The 20,841-nt window shown below is 42.3% G+C and overlaps 1 protein-coding gene across 1 annotated transcript; it reads left to right on the top strand.

Moving 5' to 3' along the window:
* Positions 1–10,082: 10,082 nt before the first annotated feature.
* Positions 10,083–17,674, top strand: LOC310935769 (cell division control protein 42 homolog). Its single transcript, XM_083899717.1, has 6 exons — positions 10,083–10,168; positions 12,961–13,065; positions 15,000–15,072; positions 15,182–15,291; positions 15,386–15,583; positions 17,288–17,674. The coding sequence occupies exons 2-6, from the start codon at positions 12,961–12,963 to the stop codon at positions 17,375–17,377; spliced, it is 576 nt and encodes a 191-aa protein (XP_083755843.1). The 5' UTR covers positions 10,083–10,168; the 3' UTR covers positions 17,378–17,674.
* The last annotated feature ends 3,167 nt before the right edge of the window (positions 17,675–20,841 follow it).

Below are 20,841 nucleotides of genomic sequence, written 5' to 3'. Positions count from 1 at the left end.
TCAGTTTCCTGTTGTTAAAGTCTGTCTAACAGTGAAGATAAATACGTAAACGTGTTCTTAAGATGTTTTCGACTTAAACTGATGCAGATTTTTGGGAAACCGGTGAACTATTTGAGAGGTTTTTTCTTAATTGTCATAATTCTAAATGTCCTCACAGTGTTTATTATCACTGTAAAGAGGCTTAATCTAAGTAAAGAAGGTGGTTTCTTTCTTCTTCTCTCCGGGGAAACAGTGATGGGAAAACCTTGCAGCTCCACTGCAGGAAAGACGTAACTGCAGGCGCCGCCAACGCTCTTTAATAAACCAGAGCTCCAGCTTTGGACTAAAGTAGGGCAGAGACACATCAGCAGCAGCAGCAGCAGCAGCAGCAGCAGCAGCAGCAGTAACATCAGCAGCAGTAACAGAGCTCCTGATGCAGCTACAGCAACTATGACCATGATGATGTTATACCTCAGCACTGCAGGAGTGTTGACTGAAGAACATGATGGGTTCAATTAAAGAGACATTATTTACTCTAGTAGTAATGTGACGACAATGTAAACCACTCACTCTCCATACACCAAAGTCACTCACTCTCCCACACCAAGGTCACTCACTCTCCCACACCAAAGTCACTCACTCTCCCACACCAAAGTCAATCACTCTCCCACACCAAAGTCACTCACTCTCTCACACCAAAGTCACTCACTCTCTCACACCAAAGTCACTTACTCTCCCACACCAAAGTTACTCACTCTCTCACACCAAAGTCACTCACTCTCCCACACCAAAGTCACTCACTCTCTCACACCAAAGTCACTCACTCTCTCACACCAAAGTCACTTACTCTCCCACACCAAAGTTACTCACTCTCTCACACCAAAGTCACTCACTCTCTCACACCAAAGTCACTCACTCTCCCACACCAAAGTCACTCACTCTCCCACACCAAAGTCACTCACTCTCCCACACCAAAGTCACTCACTCTCCCACACCAAAGTCAATCACTCTCCCACACCAAAGTCACTCACTCTCTCACACCAAAGTCACTCACTCTCTCACACCAAAGTCACTTACTCTCCCACACCAAAGTTACTCACTCTCTCACACCAAAGTCACTCACTCTCCCACACCAAAGTCACTCACTCTCTCACACCAAAGTCACTCACTCTCTCACACCAAAGTCACTTACTCTCCCACACCAAAGTTACTCACTCTCTCACACCAAAGTCACTCACTCTCTCACACCAAAGTCACTCACTCTCCCACACCAAAGTCACTCACTCTCTCACACCAAAGTCACTCACTCTCCCACACCAAAGTCACTCACTCTCCCACACCAAAGTCACTCACTCTCCCACACCAAAGTCACTCACTCTCCCACACCAAAGTCACTCACTCTCTCACACCAAAGTCACTCACTCTCCCACACCAAAGTCACTCACTCTCCCACACCAAAGTCACTCACTCTCCCACACCAAACTCACTCACTCTCTCACACCAAAGTCACTCACTCTCCCACACCAAAGTCACTCACTCTCCCACACCAAACTCACTCACTCTCTCACACCAAAGTCACTCACTCTCCCACACCAAAGTCACTCACTCTCCCACACCAAAGTCACTCACTCTCTCACACCAAAGTCACTCACTCTCCCACACCAAACTCACTCACTCTCCCCCACCAAAGTCACTCACTCTCCCACACCAAAGTCACTCACTCTCTCACACCGAAGTCACTTACTCTCCCACACAAAAGTTACTCACTCTCTCACACCAAAGTCACTCACTCTCCCAAACCAAAGTCACTCACTCTCCCACACCAAAGTCACTCACTCTCCCACACCAAACTCACTCACTCTGAGTAAACATCATTAACTTCCTCTTCCTTAGGTTTAATGTTTGTGTCACTGAGGATGTTTCACTCTTTCTCTCTTTCACTCCATCACTTCTCCTCCTGCTCCTCCTCCTCCTCCTCCTCCTCTGGGACACATGAACGTCACATGACTCCCTCCCTCCCTCTCTCTGATGCAGCCCCACCCTGCAGTGCTGCAGTTTTCCTATAACAGTGGAGTCTCCTGAGGGCGGAGCATCATCATCATCATCATCATCATCATCATCATCATCATCAGCAGCATCATCATCGTCTCAGAGCAGCTTCCTGTTTATCATCACATCCTCAAAGTCTCCCCTGATTCACGTCATGTGACCGTTTCTTCAAACCTGGTGAACGACATCTGTGAAGCAGCGTCTGTTTCAGAGTGACGCTAACGTAGGCCACGCCCCCTAAAAGCTTCACGTAAACAGGTTAGCGTGCGACACCGAAGCTTCCATACCTGACACGTGATTCACTCGTCACACGCTAAAGCTAAGCTAACCCTATGCTAGCTCTCTCTCTCCGCGCGCTGACGCGACGCAAATTTGTGCGGAATTACATTTTAAACGCTTTTTAAGAAGCAAATAAAATAAGGATTTAATCATTCAGAAATATTGTGTTTTATTGTTTGAAAATAAATTTGTTCTTTGAACTGTATTTCTTTTGTTTGTGGGCGGGCCTTAGGAAGATGTTTGCTGATTGGCTACTGAGGTTTGGAGTGACAGTTCCAAAAACTAATAAAAAAAACAATTCAAACAATGAGATACAATATTTTTGAATGATTAAATCAATATCAAATTATTATTGTTTATTGTATTATTTATTATTATGATTATTATTTATTTTGATTTGCTTCTTAAAAAGTGTTTGCGTCATAGATATGACGATGACAAAGGGAAAAAGATTTACAATAAAATGAAAAGTAATTAAAAAGTCTTAATAATATATTTGAGTTGACTTTAATAGTTGGGCAGTTTTTACAGTGTGTTTTTAAACAACACCAAAAACAGCCCTAATAGAAATAAGTCAAATATTCTTAAATTGATTTAAATTTTCTTGTTTTAAGAAAATAATCTGTCATAATATATAATCAATAAATGTTTGTTTAGAAAAACTGAAGCTAGATTAAATCTTTCTCCACTTTCAGTTTACAGGATTATTATATATTATGTACATTATTTTGTCTTTTCATTTCCCCGCTGATTTCTTTTTTACAGTGTATTTAAAGATGTCGCTCATCTGTATTCATGACATCATCTGCACGTCCTCCTCTCATTTGCATAAACACATGTTCTTCCTCTCGATCTGTCACCGCCCACAAATTCATCTCTCTCTCTCTCTCTTTTCTCCAGCTATTCCTATGTCTCTCGCCCCACTGCTGTTTGTTATGTAAGCTCTACAGCAGAGAGAGAGAGAGAGAGAGAGCGAGAGCGAGAGAGAGAGAGAGAGAGAGAGAGGACAGCCATGAAAACACCTCAGACTGCAGAGCTCAGCACAAACTGGAGCAGCAAAAGCACAACACGTGAGTGAGTGGGCGAGCGAGGCAGAGACTGAATGGGGCCAGAGAGAGAGAGAGGTATATACGTCATTGATGTGTGAGGTCGCGGACGTGAAGTCGCGGACGTGAAATCGCGGACGTGAAGACGCGGACGTGAAGTCGCGGACGTGAAGTCGCGGACGTGAAGTCGCGGACGTGAAATCGCGGACGTGAAGACGCGGACGTGAAGTCGCGGACGTGAAGTCGCGGACGTGAAGTCGCGGACGTGAAGACGCAGAAGTCAAGACGCAGACGTGAAGACGCAGACGTGAAGTTGCAGACGTGAGGTCGCAGACGTGAGGTCGCAGACGTGAGGTCGCAGACGTGAGGTCGCAGACGTGAGGTCGCAGAAGTGAAGACGCAGACGTGAAGTCGCGGACGTGAAGACGCGGACGTGAGGTCGCGGACGTGAAGACGCGGACGTGAGGTCGCGGACGTGAAGACGCGGACGTGTAGAAGCGGACGTGAAGTCGCGGACGTGAAGTCGCGGACGTGAAGTCGCGGACGTGAAGACGCAGAAATCAAGACGCAGACGTGAAGTCGCAGACGTGAGGTCGCAGACGTGAGGTCGCAGACGTGAGGTCGCAGACGTGAGGTCGCAGACGTGAAGACGCAGACGTGAAGACGCAGACGTGAAGACGCAGACGTGAAGACGCAGACGTGAGTTCGCAGACGTGAGTTCGCAGACGTGAAGACGCAGACGTGTAGAGGCAGACGTGAAGTGGCAGACGTGAAGTCGCAGACGTGAAGACGCAGACGTGAGGACGCAGACGTGAGGTCGCAGACGTGAAGTCGCAGACGTGAAGTCGCAGACGTGAAGTCGCAGACGTGAGGACGCAGACGTGAGGTCGCAGACGTGAGGACGCAGACGTGAAGACGCAGACGTGAGGACGCAGACGTGAAGACGCAGACGTGAAGTCGCAGACGTGAGGTCGCAGACGTGAAGACGCAGACGTGAAGTCGCAGACGTGAAGACGCAGACGTGAGGTCGCAGACGTGAAGACGCAGACGTGAAGTCGCAGACGTGAGGACGCAGACGTGAGGTCGCAGACGTGAGGTCGCAGACGTGAGGTCGCAGATGTGAGGTCGCAGACATGAAGTCGCAGACGTGATGACGCATTCACGCCATCATGTTTATGTGCTGCGGCGCCGGAGTCCAGGCACCATTTACCAGTTAGCTGTGTTAGCGCCGTTAGCGTTAGCCTACAGCGGAACTGGAGCAGTCTGTTTATTCAACGAAAATGTTAAAGTTTAGCGTTACTTTAGAGACTCATTTTAACAATCGGGAGTCACGTAAACATGATGTCACGCGCGTCTTTTTCCGGTCAGTCGTTATGGAAACGCGTCATAAGCTAACCCGCGTTAACGTTGACGGCATTAACTAAATAAAATCAAAGTGATCTGAGAGAGAGGACGAGGACGCCCACTCCTCCAAACACATTTGACTGATCACAGATCAGAATAGCGGATGGATGAGGATTCACACATTCACCAGAGAACAACAAGAAAAACACCAGGAAAAACTGATTTTAGTCACTTCAGCTCATAAAGTCTACACGTTCACTCTCTCACACCAAAGTCACTCACTCTCCCACACCAAAATCACTCACTCTCTCACACCAAAGTCACTCACTCTCCCACACCAAAATCACTCTCTCTCTCACACCAAAGTCACTCACTCTCCCACACCAAAGTCGCTCACTCTCTCACACCAAAGTCACTCACTCTCCCACACCAAAGTCACTCACTCTCCCACACCAAAGTCGCTCACTCTCTCACACCAAAGTCACTCACTCTCCCACACCAAAGTCTCTCACTCTCCCACACCAAAGTCACTCACTCTCCCACACCAAAGTCCATAGAGTAAACCAGTGATTTTAACATCACAGCACACAGGAGTTCACAGGAGTTGTTGATCCACTGCTGCCTCCATCACAAACTTACAATGACTGATTTTAGTGAATTCGGCTTTTAAAATATTTAATTTAGACTTAACTCAGTGACACAAAGTGACCACACGAGGCAGCAGAGGACCAGCAGCTCCTGTGTCCCTGTGAGCTAAAATCACTGGTTTTCTCTATGGGCTTTGGTGTGGGAGAGTGAGTGGTTTATTAACTTCAGTTTCCACAACTAAAAGTCTGTCTCACAGTGAAGATAAAGACGTCAGAATCAGTTTTTCCTCAAAGCAAACAGAATCATTCAACCACACACAAAAAACCTGAACTATCCCTTTAATTATTATTATTATTATTATTTTACTGGAAAAGAGGTGAAGAAGAGATGAATAAAGATAAAGACTGTGGATAAGAAAGAGAGAGAAAGACTGGATGGAAAAAGAGGTGTGTGTGTGTGTGTGTGTGTGTGTGTGTGTGGGCGCTGTGGGTGATGAAATAGAGAGTGGAAAAGAGGCAGAGAGAGAGATAAAGAGAGGAGGAGAGAGAGATAAATAATTAAATGACCCTGTTTGGCTAAAGAAGAGAGGGATGAAGAAGAGGAGGAGGAGGAGGCTGATCACACACACACACACACAATATGATGATTTTATTGATTGACACGTGTTAATCCTACATGTAAAACATAAACAACAACAAACACACAGCTGATATTTGATATAGTACACATGCAGTCAGGACACACACACATGCAGTCAGGACACACACACATGCAGTCAGGACACACACACATGCAGTCAGGACACACACACATGCAGTCAGGACACACACACACATGCAGTCAAGACACACACACACACACATGCAGTCAGGACACACACACACACACACATGCAGTCAGGACACACACACACACACACACATGCAGTCCGGACACACACACACACACATGCAGTCAGGACACACACACACATGCAGTCAGGTCTCCGACACACACACACACACACACACACATATGCAGTCCGGACACACACACACACACATGCAGTCAGGACACACACACACACACACACACACACACATGCAGTCAGGACACACACACACACACACACATGCAGTCCGGACACACACACACACACATGCAGTCAGGACACACACACACATGCAGTCAGGTCTCCGACACACACACACACACACACACATATGCAGTCAGGACACACACACACACACATGCAGTCAGGACACACACACACACACATGCAGTCAGGACACACACACACACACCCACACACATGCAGTCAGGTCTCCGACACACACACACACATATGCAGTCAGGACACACACACACACACACACACACACATACAGTCAGGTCTCTGACACACACACACACACACACACAGTTTGTGCAGCTAGTCTTCTCAGGACTCTGCATTGACTTCCATTCATTCAAACACACTAAACCAAGCCTTAACTATAACCAGTTAATGACTAACCTTAACCAGAACCAGAACCAGAACCAGAATCCAAATCTTAGTCCTAAACTTTAACCAGGTCCTCAGAAACCAGGCTCAGCCTCATTAGGACCAGGTTTTTGGTCTCTGTGAGGAGTCCTGGTCCTGACAAGGTCAGTGTTTATGACAGATACAAGAACACACACACACACACACACACACCGTTACACCTGAAAATGACACACAGGCTGTACAGTTTACACACACACACACACACACACCACAGCTGCTTTCAAATGAATCAAAAAACGTGCACATAAAAAGGCACATGCAGCAAAATGAAGCTCACACATGACCAGTAACACACACACACACACACACAGACACACACACACACACACACACACACACACACACACACACATGCAGCATCAGCTGATCAGTGTGACATCAAAGACAATAATAAAAAACAACAATAGATATAAAAGAGAGGGAGAAAAAGGAGGAAGAGGAGGTTTCCTGTCTTTACCTGTCGTCTGCCTGCGAGTGTGTGTGTGTGTGAGAGAGAGAGTGTGTGTGTGTGTGTGTGTGCTCTCTGCCTTTCACCGCAACCGAGAAAATGCAGGAGAGAGAGAGATGGAGGGAGAGAGAGAGAGAGGAAAACAGGAGGAGGAGGAGGGTGAGATGTGTGAGGGAGGGGGAGGGGAGATGACTCAGTGAGAGATGGAGAGAGGAAGAGGAGGAGGAGGAGAAGAAGAGGGTTAATTAAAAAGGAGGAGATGGACGGAGGGATGAAGGGATAAGGACGGGGTGCAGAGACGGAGGTAAAAATAGAGCTCTGCTGCAGTGGGGTTCACTGTGTGTGTGTGTGTGGTGTGTGGCAAATTTCAAGTCAATTTTCAAAAATGAATGAAATAATGAAAAACTGCTTAATCCAGAAAAAGGAAGTGGAAAAAAACCCTGATTTTAGCCTCTTAACAAAAGCATCAGCTCCTAAAATCTACCTCAGTTTTTGGGCCAATTCCAATTCCTATCTTAACCCTCAAGCTCAACCCTTGAGGGTTATTTTGTCACTCAGAAATGGGACACCCCTTAAATGCAGATACGTCTTCAGACTGTAGGGGGCAGAATAACGCCAAAGCTGCGTCCAGTCTGTCAACTCCAAAAAAGAAGAAGAAGATTATCACGATTATTTATTCTGATCCGTTTGTCAGTCAAGTTATTAGGTTGTCAGTTAGTTATAAGATGATACTCATACAAATATTCAGCTGACAGTTACCACACACCACGACTTATTGAAAAGTAAACTACAAACGATCGTAAAATAAAAATAAATGTTACGCAACAATGACGTCAGTAATCCATAATATGGGCCTAAACTAAGATCATTTTTATATCTCTATTAACAAAGAAAATACTTCATTTGTAGCGTATCTCGTACTCTCGTACTGCTTTCAACGCCATCTTTGTTATGTAAAAAAACACGCAATGCATTCTGGGTAAACCTTTGCTCCCTGGGGTGGTCTCGGAAAATCTAAACATTGAGGGCGATACAGCCCTTAAACTTGGCCTCAACTTCATTTTTCTGAGAATCGGGACAGCAGTTCACGTCTTTATCTTCACTATTAGACAGACTTTAACAACAGGAAACTGAAGTTTGTAAACCACTCACTCTCCCACACCAAAGCCCATAGAGAAAATCAGTGATTTTAGCTCACAGGGACACAGGAGCTGTTGGTCCTCTGCTGCCTCGTGTGGTCACTTTGTGTCACTGAGTTAAGTCTAAATTAAATATTTTAAAAGCCGAATTCACTAAAATCAGACATTATAAGTTAGTGATGGAGGCAGCAGTGGATCAACAACTCTATGGACTTTGGTGTGGGAGAGTGAGTGACTTTGGTGTGGGAGAGTGAGTGACTTTGGTGTGAGAGAGTGAGTGACTTTGGTGTGGGAGAGTGAGTGACTTTGGTGTGAGAGAGTGAGTGACTTTGGTGTGGGAGAGTGAGTGACTTTGGTGTGGGAGAGTGAGTGGTTTGCAAAGTCTGTCTAACAGTGAAGATAAAGACATCGTAGACTTAAATGAACGTACATTTGGACTAATTAAACAAAGCCTTAACTATAACCAGTTAATGACTAAACACTAACCTAACCCTTAACCACAGTTCATATCTGAGTCCTAAACTTTAACCAGTTCCTCAGAAATGAGGTTCTGTCTCATTGGGACCGGTCCTGACAAGGTCAGTGTTTATCACACAAACACACACACTGCTGTGTGTTTTACTTCCTGTTTTCACTGATCTAAAAAGACTCTGCTGAAGTTGTTAAAGCCGACTGGAGGGTGACGCTGATACACACTGACAGGCCCAAGCCCCTGTGTGTGTGTGTGTGTGTGTGTGTGTGTGTGTGTGTGTGCGAGTGTGAGTGTGTGTGTGTGAGTGTGAGCGTGTGAGATAATCTACTACATAATTAAATTCCTGACTTTAATGGGATTATCTTTAGGAGACAAGCAGCACAACGTCCTTGACATCTATACTGCTGCTTATCCACGGGCGAGCGACAATAGAGACACACAGAGTATATACAGAGAGAGGGAGAGAGGGAGGGAGAGAGGGAGGGAGGGAGGGGCAGTGAGACAGAGAAGAAGAAGAAGAAGAAGTGTTGTGGAGGTAAAGAAAAGCGATGGTGAAGAGATTTGCATCATAATCATCTCATCATCTGCTGCATTAACGCTGAAGGTCACTGAAGGTCGACCTTTTCCTCAGGCAGGGTCGACCTCCACCTACAGCACCATCACTGCACACACACACACACACATATTTTTGTGAATAAAAATATCACTCAGCAAAGTCAGGATGTTCACAGTGGAAAAAGTATTACAATTTATTATTATTGAAAATAAAAGTAAAATAAAAAATTCTATCTATCTATCTATCTATCTATCTATCTATCTATCTATCTATCTATCTATCTATCTATCTATCTATCTATCTATCTATCTATCTATCTATCTATCTATCTATCTATCTATCTATCTATCATGTTTACAGTAAACAAGTCAGTGTGTGTGTGTGTGTGTCAGTTCCCTCTAGTGGTCATTCAGGTAAAGTGCCACAAAGATGCCGCTATGAAATGTAAATACTGTAAATTGTTTATTATATTTAATATATACACGCATTTAATATATATTGTTACCTATTCCTATATTTACACACGCACACACACAAGTTTAATTAAATTAATTTGCCCTGTTTTTACGATTTTAAGGAGGTTTCTTTCGGCAACAGCACAGGCGGCGGAAGTTGAACATCCCACACGTCACATTTCCGGCTTCCGCACTGGAGAGAGGAAGTGGGAGTTAACCGGAAGCACCTGAAGGCGTCTCACTCACACACATACTGAGCAGCAGCAATAGTAGCAGTTGGAGATAGAGGTGAGTTTGTTTGTCACCGTTTCTGACTACGATTTTATCACTCATTTAACTTAAATATCACAATTCAAACACAGCGGTTCTTCTCTTATTCCACCCCTCACACGCTGCGGTGACTGTTAGCCCGCTGACAGCTAACCGTGCTAACCGGCAGCTGTCAGAATAGACGGTTTCCCTTGAGCTAGCTGCAGCTAACTCTCCGTTAGCCTGACTATTAATTCTCTGCTTCGCTGAATTAAAAGCTGTATTTTCCATCAGTCTTTACTTCGTTAGCTTCATATGTGACTTCCTGTGTTTGTGTATATGTTTTAATCACCGCGTTTAGTCGCGCGTTGGTGTCAAAACTCTACCTTTACCTTGCCGAGCTAACGTGGCTAAGCTAGCTTCGTAGGAGTTAACTTTTTCTCTCTCTCCTACATTTTGATGTTTTTAAATACAGACAAAAATGTTGAAAAATTAAAACTTAACTACTTTAAGTTAAACCTGAATACGTGTATTATTCAAGTGGCTGTAAATTAAATCGTAACGTGCGCTTTTTGTCGCTTATTGACACCGTTTTCTTTGCGGAAGTGAGTGACAAATAGGAATATTTGGCTCAAAATGAGCTGGTTTGAAAAAGTAAATGTCATTTATTAATTATGTGTAAGGTGTGGCAGTCGGTCAACAACACTGTTGAAGGAATGACAACACATAATTTAAATTACCAGGTGTCAATTGATTGGTTTTATGTTTATGACTATAACTATTTTTGATGATCGATTAATCGTTTGAATGTTTTTCTTAATAATTAAAACTAGTTTCTATGATGTTCCAGCTTCTTAAATGAGAATATTTTCTGTGTTTTTTACAAATAAATCATTAAAACTGAATCAAGACATTTGAGAACATCATTGAGTGTCACAAACATTTTTATTAAAGAAAATGAAATATATATTATTAACCAATTCTATATTTAAACCCATATTATGTGGTTTTTCTGAATGTTTGTAGTTTCTTTGCTCCATATAACATTTTTGGTTTGTCTACATTATCATTGCCAGGTTTGACAAACACTAATCTACTAAAGTACTTTGGTGGGAGATTTATTAGAGAAAATCAACATGCAATAGATTATTTCCTAATAAATGAAGGATGGAAGTATATTCATATAACACAGAAAAATATTCACATTTAAGAAGCTGAAAAATCTAAATAGTTGTAAACACTCAAATGATCAGATTAAAACCACTGAATTCATCTCAACACATGAACAAAAACAGTCTGATGCACCTGCCAGTCAGTAATCTGTTTTCATCCAGCAAGGTAATCTGAGTACACACGCTGAGAGTAATCAGATTACACCCAGTGAAATGCAGTGATTGTGTCGTTCATTTAAAGAAATGCAGCTGTTTCTAATTTTTTACGTGAGTAATGTGGACATGTGTGGCGTCGCCATGGTGACGGCATGCAGGTGATCAGTTAACTGGGCAGAACGCTGCCTCTGCTGAACCACTCAAACAAAGCAGCAGTGATGGACTGACAGTGTAAACCTTCACCATTGTCCGCTGTAATGAAGCAGCAGCATCATTGTGAGGCTGCTGCTGCTGCTGCTGCTGCTGCTGCTGCTGCTGCTGGTCACATGATCTCCAGTGTGTAGTAAACAGTGTTAACACAGCGGCCACTGTTTCCATCCACTGAATAATAACCTGCAGCTTCCTCATGCGTACACACACATAGACATACAGAGGACAAGACATGAACCACTCACTCTCCCACACCAAAGTCCACAGAGAAAATCAGTGATTTTAGCTCACATGGACACAGGAGCTGCTGGTCTACTGCTGCCTCGTGTGGTCACTTTTTGTGTCACTGAGGTAAATCTGAACAAAGGCTTTTAAAAGCCGAATTCGCTAAAATCAGTCATTGTAAGTTAGTGATGGAGGCAGCAGTGAATCAACAACTGTGAACTCCTGTGTCTCTGTGATGTTAAAATCACTGGTTTTCTCCATGGGCTTTGGTGTGGGAGAGTGAGTGGTTGGAAAAACAGATTTTAACCACTTATTAAAAGACCTGCAAAATAGAATTTATGTCAGTTTAAGTCGACGATATGTCACATGTTCACGTCTTCATCTCACTGTTAAAACAGACTTTAACAACAGGAATCTGAAGTTTGTAAACCACTCACTCTCCCACACCAAAGTAACTCACTCTCCCACACCAAAGTCCATAGAGTAAACCAGTGATTTTAACATCACAGCACACAGGAGTTCACAGGAGTTGTTGATCCACTGCTGCCTCCATCACTGAGTTATAATGTCTGATTTTGTAAAAATCGGCTTTTAAAATATTTCATTCAGACTTAACTCAGTGACACAAAGTGACCACACGAGGCAGCAGAGGACCAGCAGCTCCTGTGTCCCTGTGAGCTAAAATCACTGATTTTCTCTATGGGCTTTGGTGTGGGAGAGTGAGTGGTTTACAAACTTCAGTTTCCTGTTGTTCTTAAAGACGTCATAGACTTATACTGACTATTCTATTTAGCTTTTATTAGGCAAGTCTTTCGTTGCGCGTCCTCACTCTCCCACACCAAGGTCCACGGAGAGAATCAGTGATTTCAGCTTTTGTACCTGGTAGTTTTTTGGTTTTTGCAGCTGAATCAAAGACTAATTTTGGTCATTCGTCTTCAGTGTAGACTGAGTTTTGTTTCTCCAGCTGATAGGATGTGCATGACACCTTTCTCCTCTCGCTCCCTCACTCCCTCCCTCACTCCCTCCCTTCCTTCCTTCCTTCCTTCCTCGTTCACTTCCTCCCTCCAGATGCAGACTATAAAGTGTGTGGTGGTCGGCGACGGCGCGGTGGGAAAGACCTGCCTGCTCATCTCCTACACCACCAACAAGTTTCCCTCCGAGTACGTCCCCACGGTGAGTGTGTCCACACACACACACACACACACACACACACACACACACACACACACACACACACAGACAGGACAGTCCAGTTGTGTCCTCTGAGAGTTTAGTAAAGTGTCTTCACTGCGAAACACTTCCCTCACGTCTGTTTTATAGCTGTTAAATAAACACATTTAAGCCGTTAGCTTAGCATTAAGACACACGGCACACTGAGAGAATGACTCTTATATAAAACTTATATCTGATCTGAATGTGTAAAACATGTGAGTTAAAATAACTAAATGAATGTTCTCTGTAACGTGATGGTCACTTTGAGCGTGTCAATAACTGCTTTTATTTTTATTAAGCTTTTATGCGTGGAAGCAAATACCATCCATAAATAACCGATTGGTTTTTAAAACTATTTAAAAATGTAGTTGGTTTTTAACTTTTTACAAATGTTATTTCACACCTATACACATACATTTTATTTAAAAGATTCTGGACGCAAAGAAATATCTCCATCGACCCATTTGTGGGTCCTGACCCAGTCTTTTTGAACCGCTGATGTGTATATAAATAAATAAATTGCAAAAAATGTTGTTTAACAACATGACAACAAATTAGCACAATATAAAAAAAACGGTATAGAAGTTCCTAAAACTAGATTCTCGGGACAATATATTTTTGTTTTAATTAATTATTTAAGTATGACTTATTAATAATTATTTATTATTTAATTATGAATGAATTAATTAATTAATTAATTAATTAAATGAATGAATTAGTTATTAAATAAATACAATTCTGCTTCATATCAGACTGTAAAACAATGAGTAACAAATATGAGGCTTTTAAGGTCGTGGGAATTTGCAGTTTTCATGTATGTATTTACTTTTCTACATCTTAAATGCATCTTTATTGCGAGCTATATATTATTCCTTATGAATACAGGGACTTTTATTTTGTAATTCAGTGAACTATAGTCCCACATACAGCGACATCATTTCTCTACAGTTGGTTTTTTACGACGGCAGGAAACAAAACAAACCCAGAAACTGCCCTGAAGTTTTCCTGTTAGTCTGTTTAAATAAAGAGGATCCACGCTTTTATTCATGTATGTAAATTTACTGACTGTAGTTTCCTGTTCTACAGGCTCTGATGTGATGTTGATCTGTTTAAGTGCGTTTACGAACTTCTGTTTAACAAAAGGAAAACACATTTAAGTCACTTTTTAAAAGTCACTTGAAGTCGACAACATCTTTAGAACATGTTTACGTCTTTATTTCACTGTTAGACAGACTTTAACAACAAGAAACTGAAGTTTGTAAAGCACTCACTCTCCCACACCAAAGTCACTCACTCTCCCACACCAAAGTCACTCACTCTCCCACACCAAAGTCACTCACTCTCCCACACCAAAGTCCATAGAGTAAACCAGTGATTTTAACATCACAGCACACAGGAGTTCACAGGAGTTGTTGATCCACTGCTGCCTCCATCACTAACTTACAATGACTGATTTTACTGAATTCAGCTTTTAAAATATTTAATTTAGACTTAACTCAGTGACACAAAGTGACCACACGGGGCAGCAGAGGACCAGCAGCTCCTGTGTCCCTGTGAGCTAAAATCACAGATTTTCTCTATGGGCTTTGGTGTGGGAGAGTGAGTGGTTTACAAACTTCATATTCCTGTTGTTAAAGTCTAAAATATATAAAATCCATGTTTTTATTGAGTGAGTGAGCCTCCATGTTTAAATATGTGAAACTTTGTTGTCTTTATGTCTCTCTCCTCCTCCTCACCTGTCTTCTCCTCCTCCTCCTCGTCCTCTTCCTCCTCTTCCCCCTCTTCCTCTTCCTCCTCCTCCTCTTCCTCCTCTTCCCCCTCTTCCTCTTCCTCTTCCTCCTCCTCTTCCTCCTCCTCCTCCTCCTCCTGCTCCTCCTCCTGCTCCTCCTCCTCAGGTGTTTGATAACTATGCAGTGACAGTGATGATTGGTGGAGAGCCGTACACTCTTGGACTGTTTGACACAGCAGGTTCGTGTCTTCGTTCACGTCAAACAAACCTCCGGCTGTTTCTGTTTCAGTGGTTTTTCAGTCTTTTCTTGTCTTGTCTTTGCGTGTGTGTGTGCGTCTCCCCCTTCAGGTCAGGAGGACTACGACAGGCTGCGACCGCTCAGCTACCCTCAGACCGACGTCTTCCTCGTCTGCTTCTCCGTGGTGTCGCCCTCGTCCTTCGAGAACGTCAGAGAGAAGGTTTGTCTTTGGTTCTCAGGACGACGTTCAAACCTCACTGTTCTGTTTTTAAACCCTCTTTCTGTGCCCCCCCCACCCCCCCACACACACACAGTGGGTTCCAGAGATCTCTCACCACTGCCCCAGGACGCCCTTCCTCCTGGTCGGGACTCAAGTGGATCTGAGGGACGACAGCAACACTCTGGAGAAACTGGCCAAGAACAAACAGAGAGCTCTGAGCTGTGAGAGTGGAGAGAAGCTGGCAAGAGACCTGAGGGCTGTCAAATATGTGGAGTGTTCTGCTCTGACACAGGTAAACACTGTGGTCTATGGTGTAAACGCTGTGGTCTACACTGGTAAACACTGTGGTCTAGGGTGGTAAACACTGTGGTAAACACTGTGGTCTACGCTGGTGAACACTGTGGTCTACGCTGGTCAACACTGTGGTCTACGGTGGTAAAAACTGTGGTAAACACTGTGGTCTACGGTGGTAAACGATGTGGTCTATGCTGGTAAACACTGTGGTCTACGCTGGTCAACACTGTGGTAAACACTGTGGTCTACGTTGGTAAACACTGTGGTCTGCGGTGGTAAACACTGTGGTCTACGCTGGTAAACACTGTGGTCTGCGGTGGTAAACACTGTGGTCTACGGTGGTCAACACTGTGGTCTACGGTGGTAAAAACTGTGGTAAACACTGTGGTCTACGGTGGTAAACACTGTGGTCTACGGTGGTCAACACTGGTAAACACTGTGGTCTACGCTGGTCAACACTGTGGTCTACGGTGGTAAAAACTGTGGTAAACACTGTGGTCTACGGTGGTAAACGATGTGGTCTATGCTGGTAAACACTGTGGTCTACGCTGGTCAACACTGTGGTAAACACTGTGGTCTACGTTGGTAAACACTGTGGTCTGCGGTGGTAAACACTGTGGTCTACGCTGGTAAACACTGTGGTCTGCGGTGGTAAACACTGTGGTCTACGGTGGTCAACACTGTGGTCTACGGTGTTAAAAACTGTGGTAAACACTGTGGTCTACGGTGGTCAACACTGTGGTAAACACTGTGGTCTACGCTGGTCAACACTGTGGTCTACGGTGGTAAAAACTGTGGTAAACACTGTGGTCTACGGTGGTCAACACTGTGGTAAACACTGTGGTCTACGCTGGTCAACACTGTGGTCTACGGTGGTAAAAACTGTGGTAAACACTGTGGCCTACGGTGGTAAACGATGTGGCCTACGGTGGTAAATACTGTGGTCTACGGTGGTACACGCTGTGGTCTACGGTGGTAAACACTGGATCACTGTGGTAAACACTGGATCACTGTGGTAAACACTGGATCACTGTGGTCTACGGTGGCCCCGAGGTGATAAACACAAACTCACTCACTGTTTCTCTTTTCTGCTTTTGTGTTTGTTGTGTGTTTTGTTTTGCATTTGTGTTGGGTTTTTTTGCGTTTGTTTTATGTTTGTTTTGTGTTTGTTGTTTTGCGTTTGTTTTTTTATTTTGCGTTTTTTGTGTTTTCTGTTTTGCGTTTGTGTTTTTTTGTGTGGCGTTTGTATTTCTGTTTTGCGTTTGTTTTTTGCTGTGCGTGCGTTTGTGTTTTTTTGTTTTGTGTTTTTTATTTTGTGTTTTTTGTGTTTTGCGTTTGTGTTTTTTGTGTTTTGCGCCTCAGAGCCACCGTACTGTTGCCTCCCTCTGACCTGCACTTTTCTCTTGTATAAAGACAGTAAAGATTTTCCTTCTTTAAGCTCCACTATAACGATCATATATATATATAAATATATATTTGTGTGTATATATATGTGTGTGTGTGTATACATATATATATATATATATATATATATATATATATATATATATATATATATATGTATATGTATATATATATATATATATATATATATGTGTGTGTATGTGTATGTGTATGTGTATGTTTTTAGATGTGTGCGTCTGTGATGTTTTTGTCATTTTCTTGTCCGTTGACTTTTGTCCGTCTTGTCTTTCGTCCTCAGCGAGGACTGAAGAACGTTTTTGACGAGGCCATCCTGGCAGCACTGGAGCCTCCGGACACAAAGACCAAGAAACGCTGCTCCCTGCTGTAGATGAGGAAGAGGAGGAGGAGGAGGAGGAGGAGGAGAGAACAGGAGGAAGAGGAGGACGAGAGGGAGACGAGGTGGACGGGTAACAAGAGACAAACCTGGAGGGAGGGGGAGGAGGAGACGCACACACGTTTAAACAGTGCCTTCAATAGTAGTGTGTGTGTGTGTGTGGGGGGGGGGGGGGGGGTGCAGCCTTTATTATCAGTGTCACATGACTAACACACACACATCAGAACTGACACACACACACACATCAACAAATCAACCAGGAAGTGAGATTTACTTCCTGAATAAACACAACACCACCCCCCAGTGGGCGGAGTCAGCGTTACAGTAAAAAAAAGACACACAAACACTGTGACGACGACGACGACAGAAAACTGTTAAAGACTTTAAATCATGTTTTATTTCTGCTGCACAGGAACAGGAAACACAGTCCAGAGACAAATAAAAGCTTCTCTTCAAATTAAAACACCAAACAAACGTCCTGTTATTGTTTCACTTCTTCTACAAACGTTTTTATTTTTGTTTTTGGTCTTAAAAAAGGTTGAAATCATGAGGATTTATGTCGGAGAAATGTCCGGTGAGTTTTTCTGCTCCTGAGAACTTTCACCTTTATTCACTAATTCAACCGTTAATAAACTTAATCCTGAGAAACAACAGCAGAATAATATTAATCTCACCTGTAATCATGATTATATCAAGTTTCTGAAAAACTGCTCGTGGAGGAGCAAACCTTTCACACGCTCACTGCTGCCACCTCCTGGTGTGACTGGAAACCTCACGTGCTGACTGACTCTGCAGCGCCTCCCGCAGGCCTTTAAAGGGTTCGTGTTCACTCACGTCTGGGTTTTATTCTGAAAATCCTCCCCGAGGTGTAAAAAAGTAAGAATTAAAAAATAAAAGTTTCTCTTCATAATCTGTTAATAATCTGTTAACGCTTTGTTTTATGTGGAGCAAAGAAAACAGGAAATATTCACTTTTAAAGATTTATTTACCCCAAAAATATACAGTTGTTTTTTTAATAATTTATCTTAGTAAAACAAGAAATATCTTAAAAAATAAATAAATGGAACAAAAGCAGCAGCATAATGATTTTAAGTTTATTCATTTAAATAAATAAGAAGATCATTATTATATATTATTATAATAATAATAGAAACACTCCATATATTTCTCTTTTGCCAAAGTTAAAACAAAATTAAAATCATTAAATTTCAGTGAAACATTTTCTTTTTCTTTTATAGTTTTTCCTGTTTTTAGAGATAATGGTTTAAATTCATGGATAGTTCATAATGTATGAAGTATTATATATTGTTATTATTTTCTTTGCTGGGGAACTTTATTTTATCTGGAGTTTTTTTTGTTCTTTTTTTCATTTGGACACTTTATTTTGAAAAATGTAGAGCTATTTGTACTTTTACTTTGAAGCTTGAGTGAGAGTTTGTCGAACTAAACAAGAATAAAAAATAAGCAATAAATACAGACTGTGATGAAATGTCAACATTGTTTTAAATAAAGTTTGGTTCAATTTGAATCTGATTTGAATCTGTTTTTTTTCACAACATTTTAGGAAGTTACTCATGATGAATTATTCCTTTTTTATGTTGCATATTTGTTTTTATCTTTAAATTGAACTATGTATATTTAAATATATATATATATATACAGTATATTTAAATATATATATATAAATATATTGTTTAATCTCAATGTTTTTATTCTAAATTTCAATTTCAATTTAACAAACGTGAGTTAATGTCTACATTGTTAGTGTAAATATATTAAATCTATTTGTTTCCACGTCGTAAAAGAAAAATAATCAGATTTAGAAAAAAATGTAATTTTGTTATGACAAATGTTTTTGTAATTTTAAGAAAAATTTAAGAAAAATCTGCCTAAATTGGGACTTTAAACATTTTTTTATTTATAAATTCTAAAGTCAATATATCTGTATATATAAAATATATTTACAATACGAAATTCTTTTTTTTTTAACAATTCTAAATTTCAGATCAGAAGAAAAAATCAGTTAAATGTCCACAATTTTGGAAAAAAAAAATTGAGTAAATGTTTTTATTCTAAACTTAACAAAACTGTATTTATTTATATAATTTAAACTCAGTATAAATGTCTTCATTGTTAGTATAATAAGTTACATTTAAAAACATTGTGACAGATTTGAAACGTAATGATTTTTTTTAAAGTAAATAAATATTCTCTGCTGTTTAACGTCTGAACTGTGGCTGCAGTGACCTACAGTCACCACTGGGTGGAGCTGTTTGGCTGTTTATCAGTGTGTGTGTGTGTACAGTATGTAAAACACCTGGCTTCATTTTGATTGGCAGACTAAAATGGATCCTTCAGGTCCACACACACACACACACACACACACACACACACACACACACACACACACCGTCTGATCCTTTGTCTGCGTGAACCAGACAGATTAGCTCCGCCCCCTCCTACATCACACCCCCACCCCCCAACACCTTTTTCCCATCATCCTTCACTCTCGTCTTTATGTCTCATGTCTTTGTTTGAGGGTTTTTTTTCTTCTCAGAAATATTTCACTGTGTCGATTTATTAGGTACAGTTTGAAATAAATACTGAAGCTTTAACATTTAACATTTAACACTCACTTCTGTCTTCACAGTCGTCACATGATCATATAATTTCATCTTTATTTCACAGTAACGCGTTGTTCACCAAAGTCCATAGGGAAAACCAGTGATTTTAGCTCACAGGGACACAGGAGCTGCTGGTCCTCTGCTGCCTCGTGTGGTCACTTTGTGTCACTGAGTTAAGTTAGTGATGGAGGCAGCTGTGGATCAACAACTCCTGTGAACTCCTGTGTGCTGTGATGTTAAAATCACTGGTTTACTCTATGGACTTTGGTGTGGGAGAGTGAGTGACTTTGGTGTGGGAGAGTGAGTGACTTTGGTGTGAGAGAGTGAGTGACTTTGGTGTGGGAGAGTGAGTGACTTTGGTGTGAGAGAGTGAGTGACTTTGGTGTGGGAGAGTGAGTGACTTTGGTGTGGGAGAGTGAGTGACTTTGGTGTGAGAGAGTGAGTGAGTGACTGGTGTGGGAGAGTGAGTGACTTTGGTGTGGGAGAGTGAGTGAGTGACTTTGGTGTGGGAGAGTGAGTGAGTGACTTTGGTGTGTGAGAGTGAGTGAGTGACTTTGGTGTGGGAGAGTGAGTGACTTTGGTGTGAGAGAGTGAGTGAGTGACTTTGGTGTGTGAGAGTGAGTGAGTAACTTTGGTGTGGGAGAGTGAGTGACTTTGGCGTGGGAGAGTGAGTGACTTTGGTGTGAGAGAGTGAGTGACTTTGGTGTGGGAGAGTGAGTGACTTTGGTGTGGGAGTGTGAGTGACTTTGGTGTGAGAGAGTGAGTGACTTTGGTGTGGGAGAGTGAGTGACTTTGGTGTGGGAGAGTGAGTGACTTTGGTGTGGGAGAGTGAGT

This window comes from Microchirus variegatus (genome assembly GCF_963457635.1).
Source record: "Microchirus variegatus genome assembly, chromosome: 13".
NCBI lineage: Eukaryota > Metazoa > Chordata > Actinopteri > Pleuronectiformes > Soleidae > Microchirus > Microchirus variegatus.
Note: the sequence above shows the minus strand (reverse complement) of the source record. Positions and strands in the feature narration are given on the sequence as shown.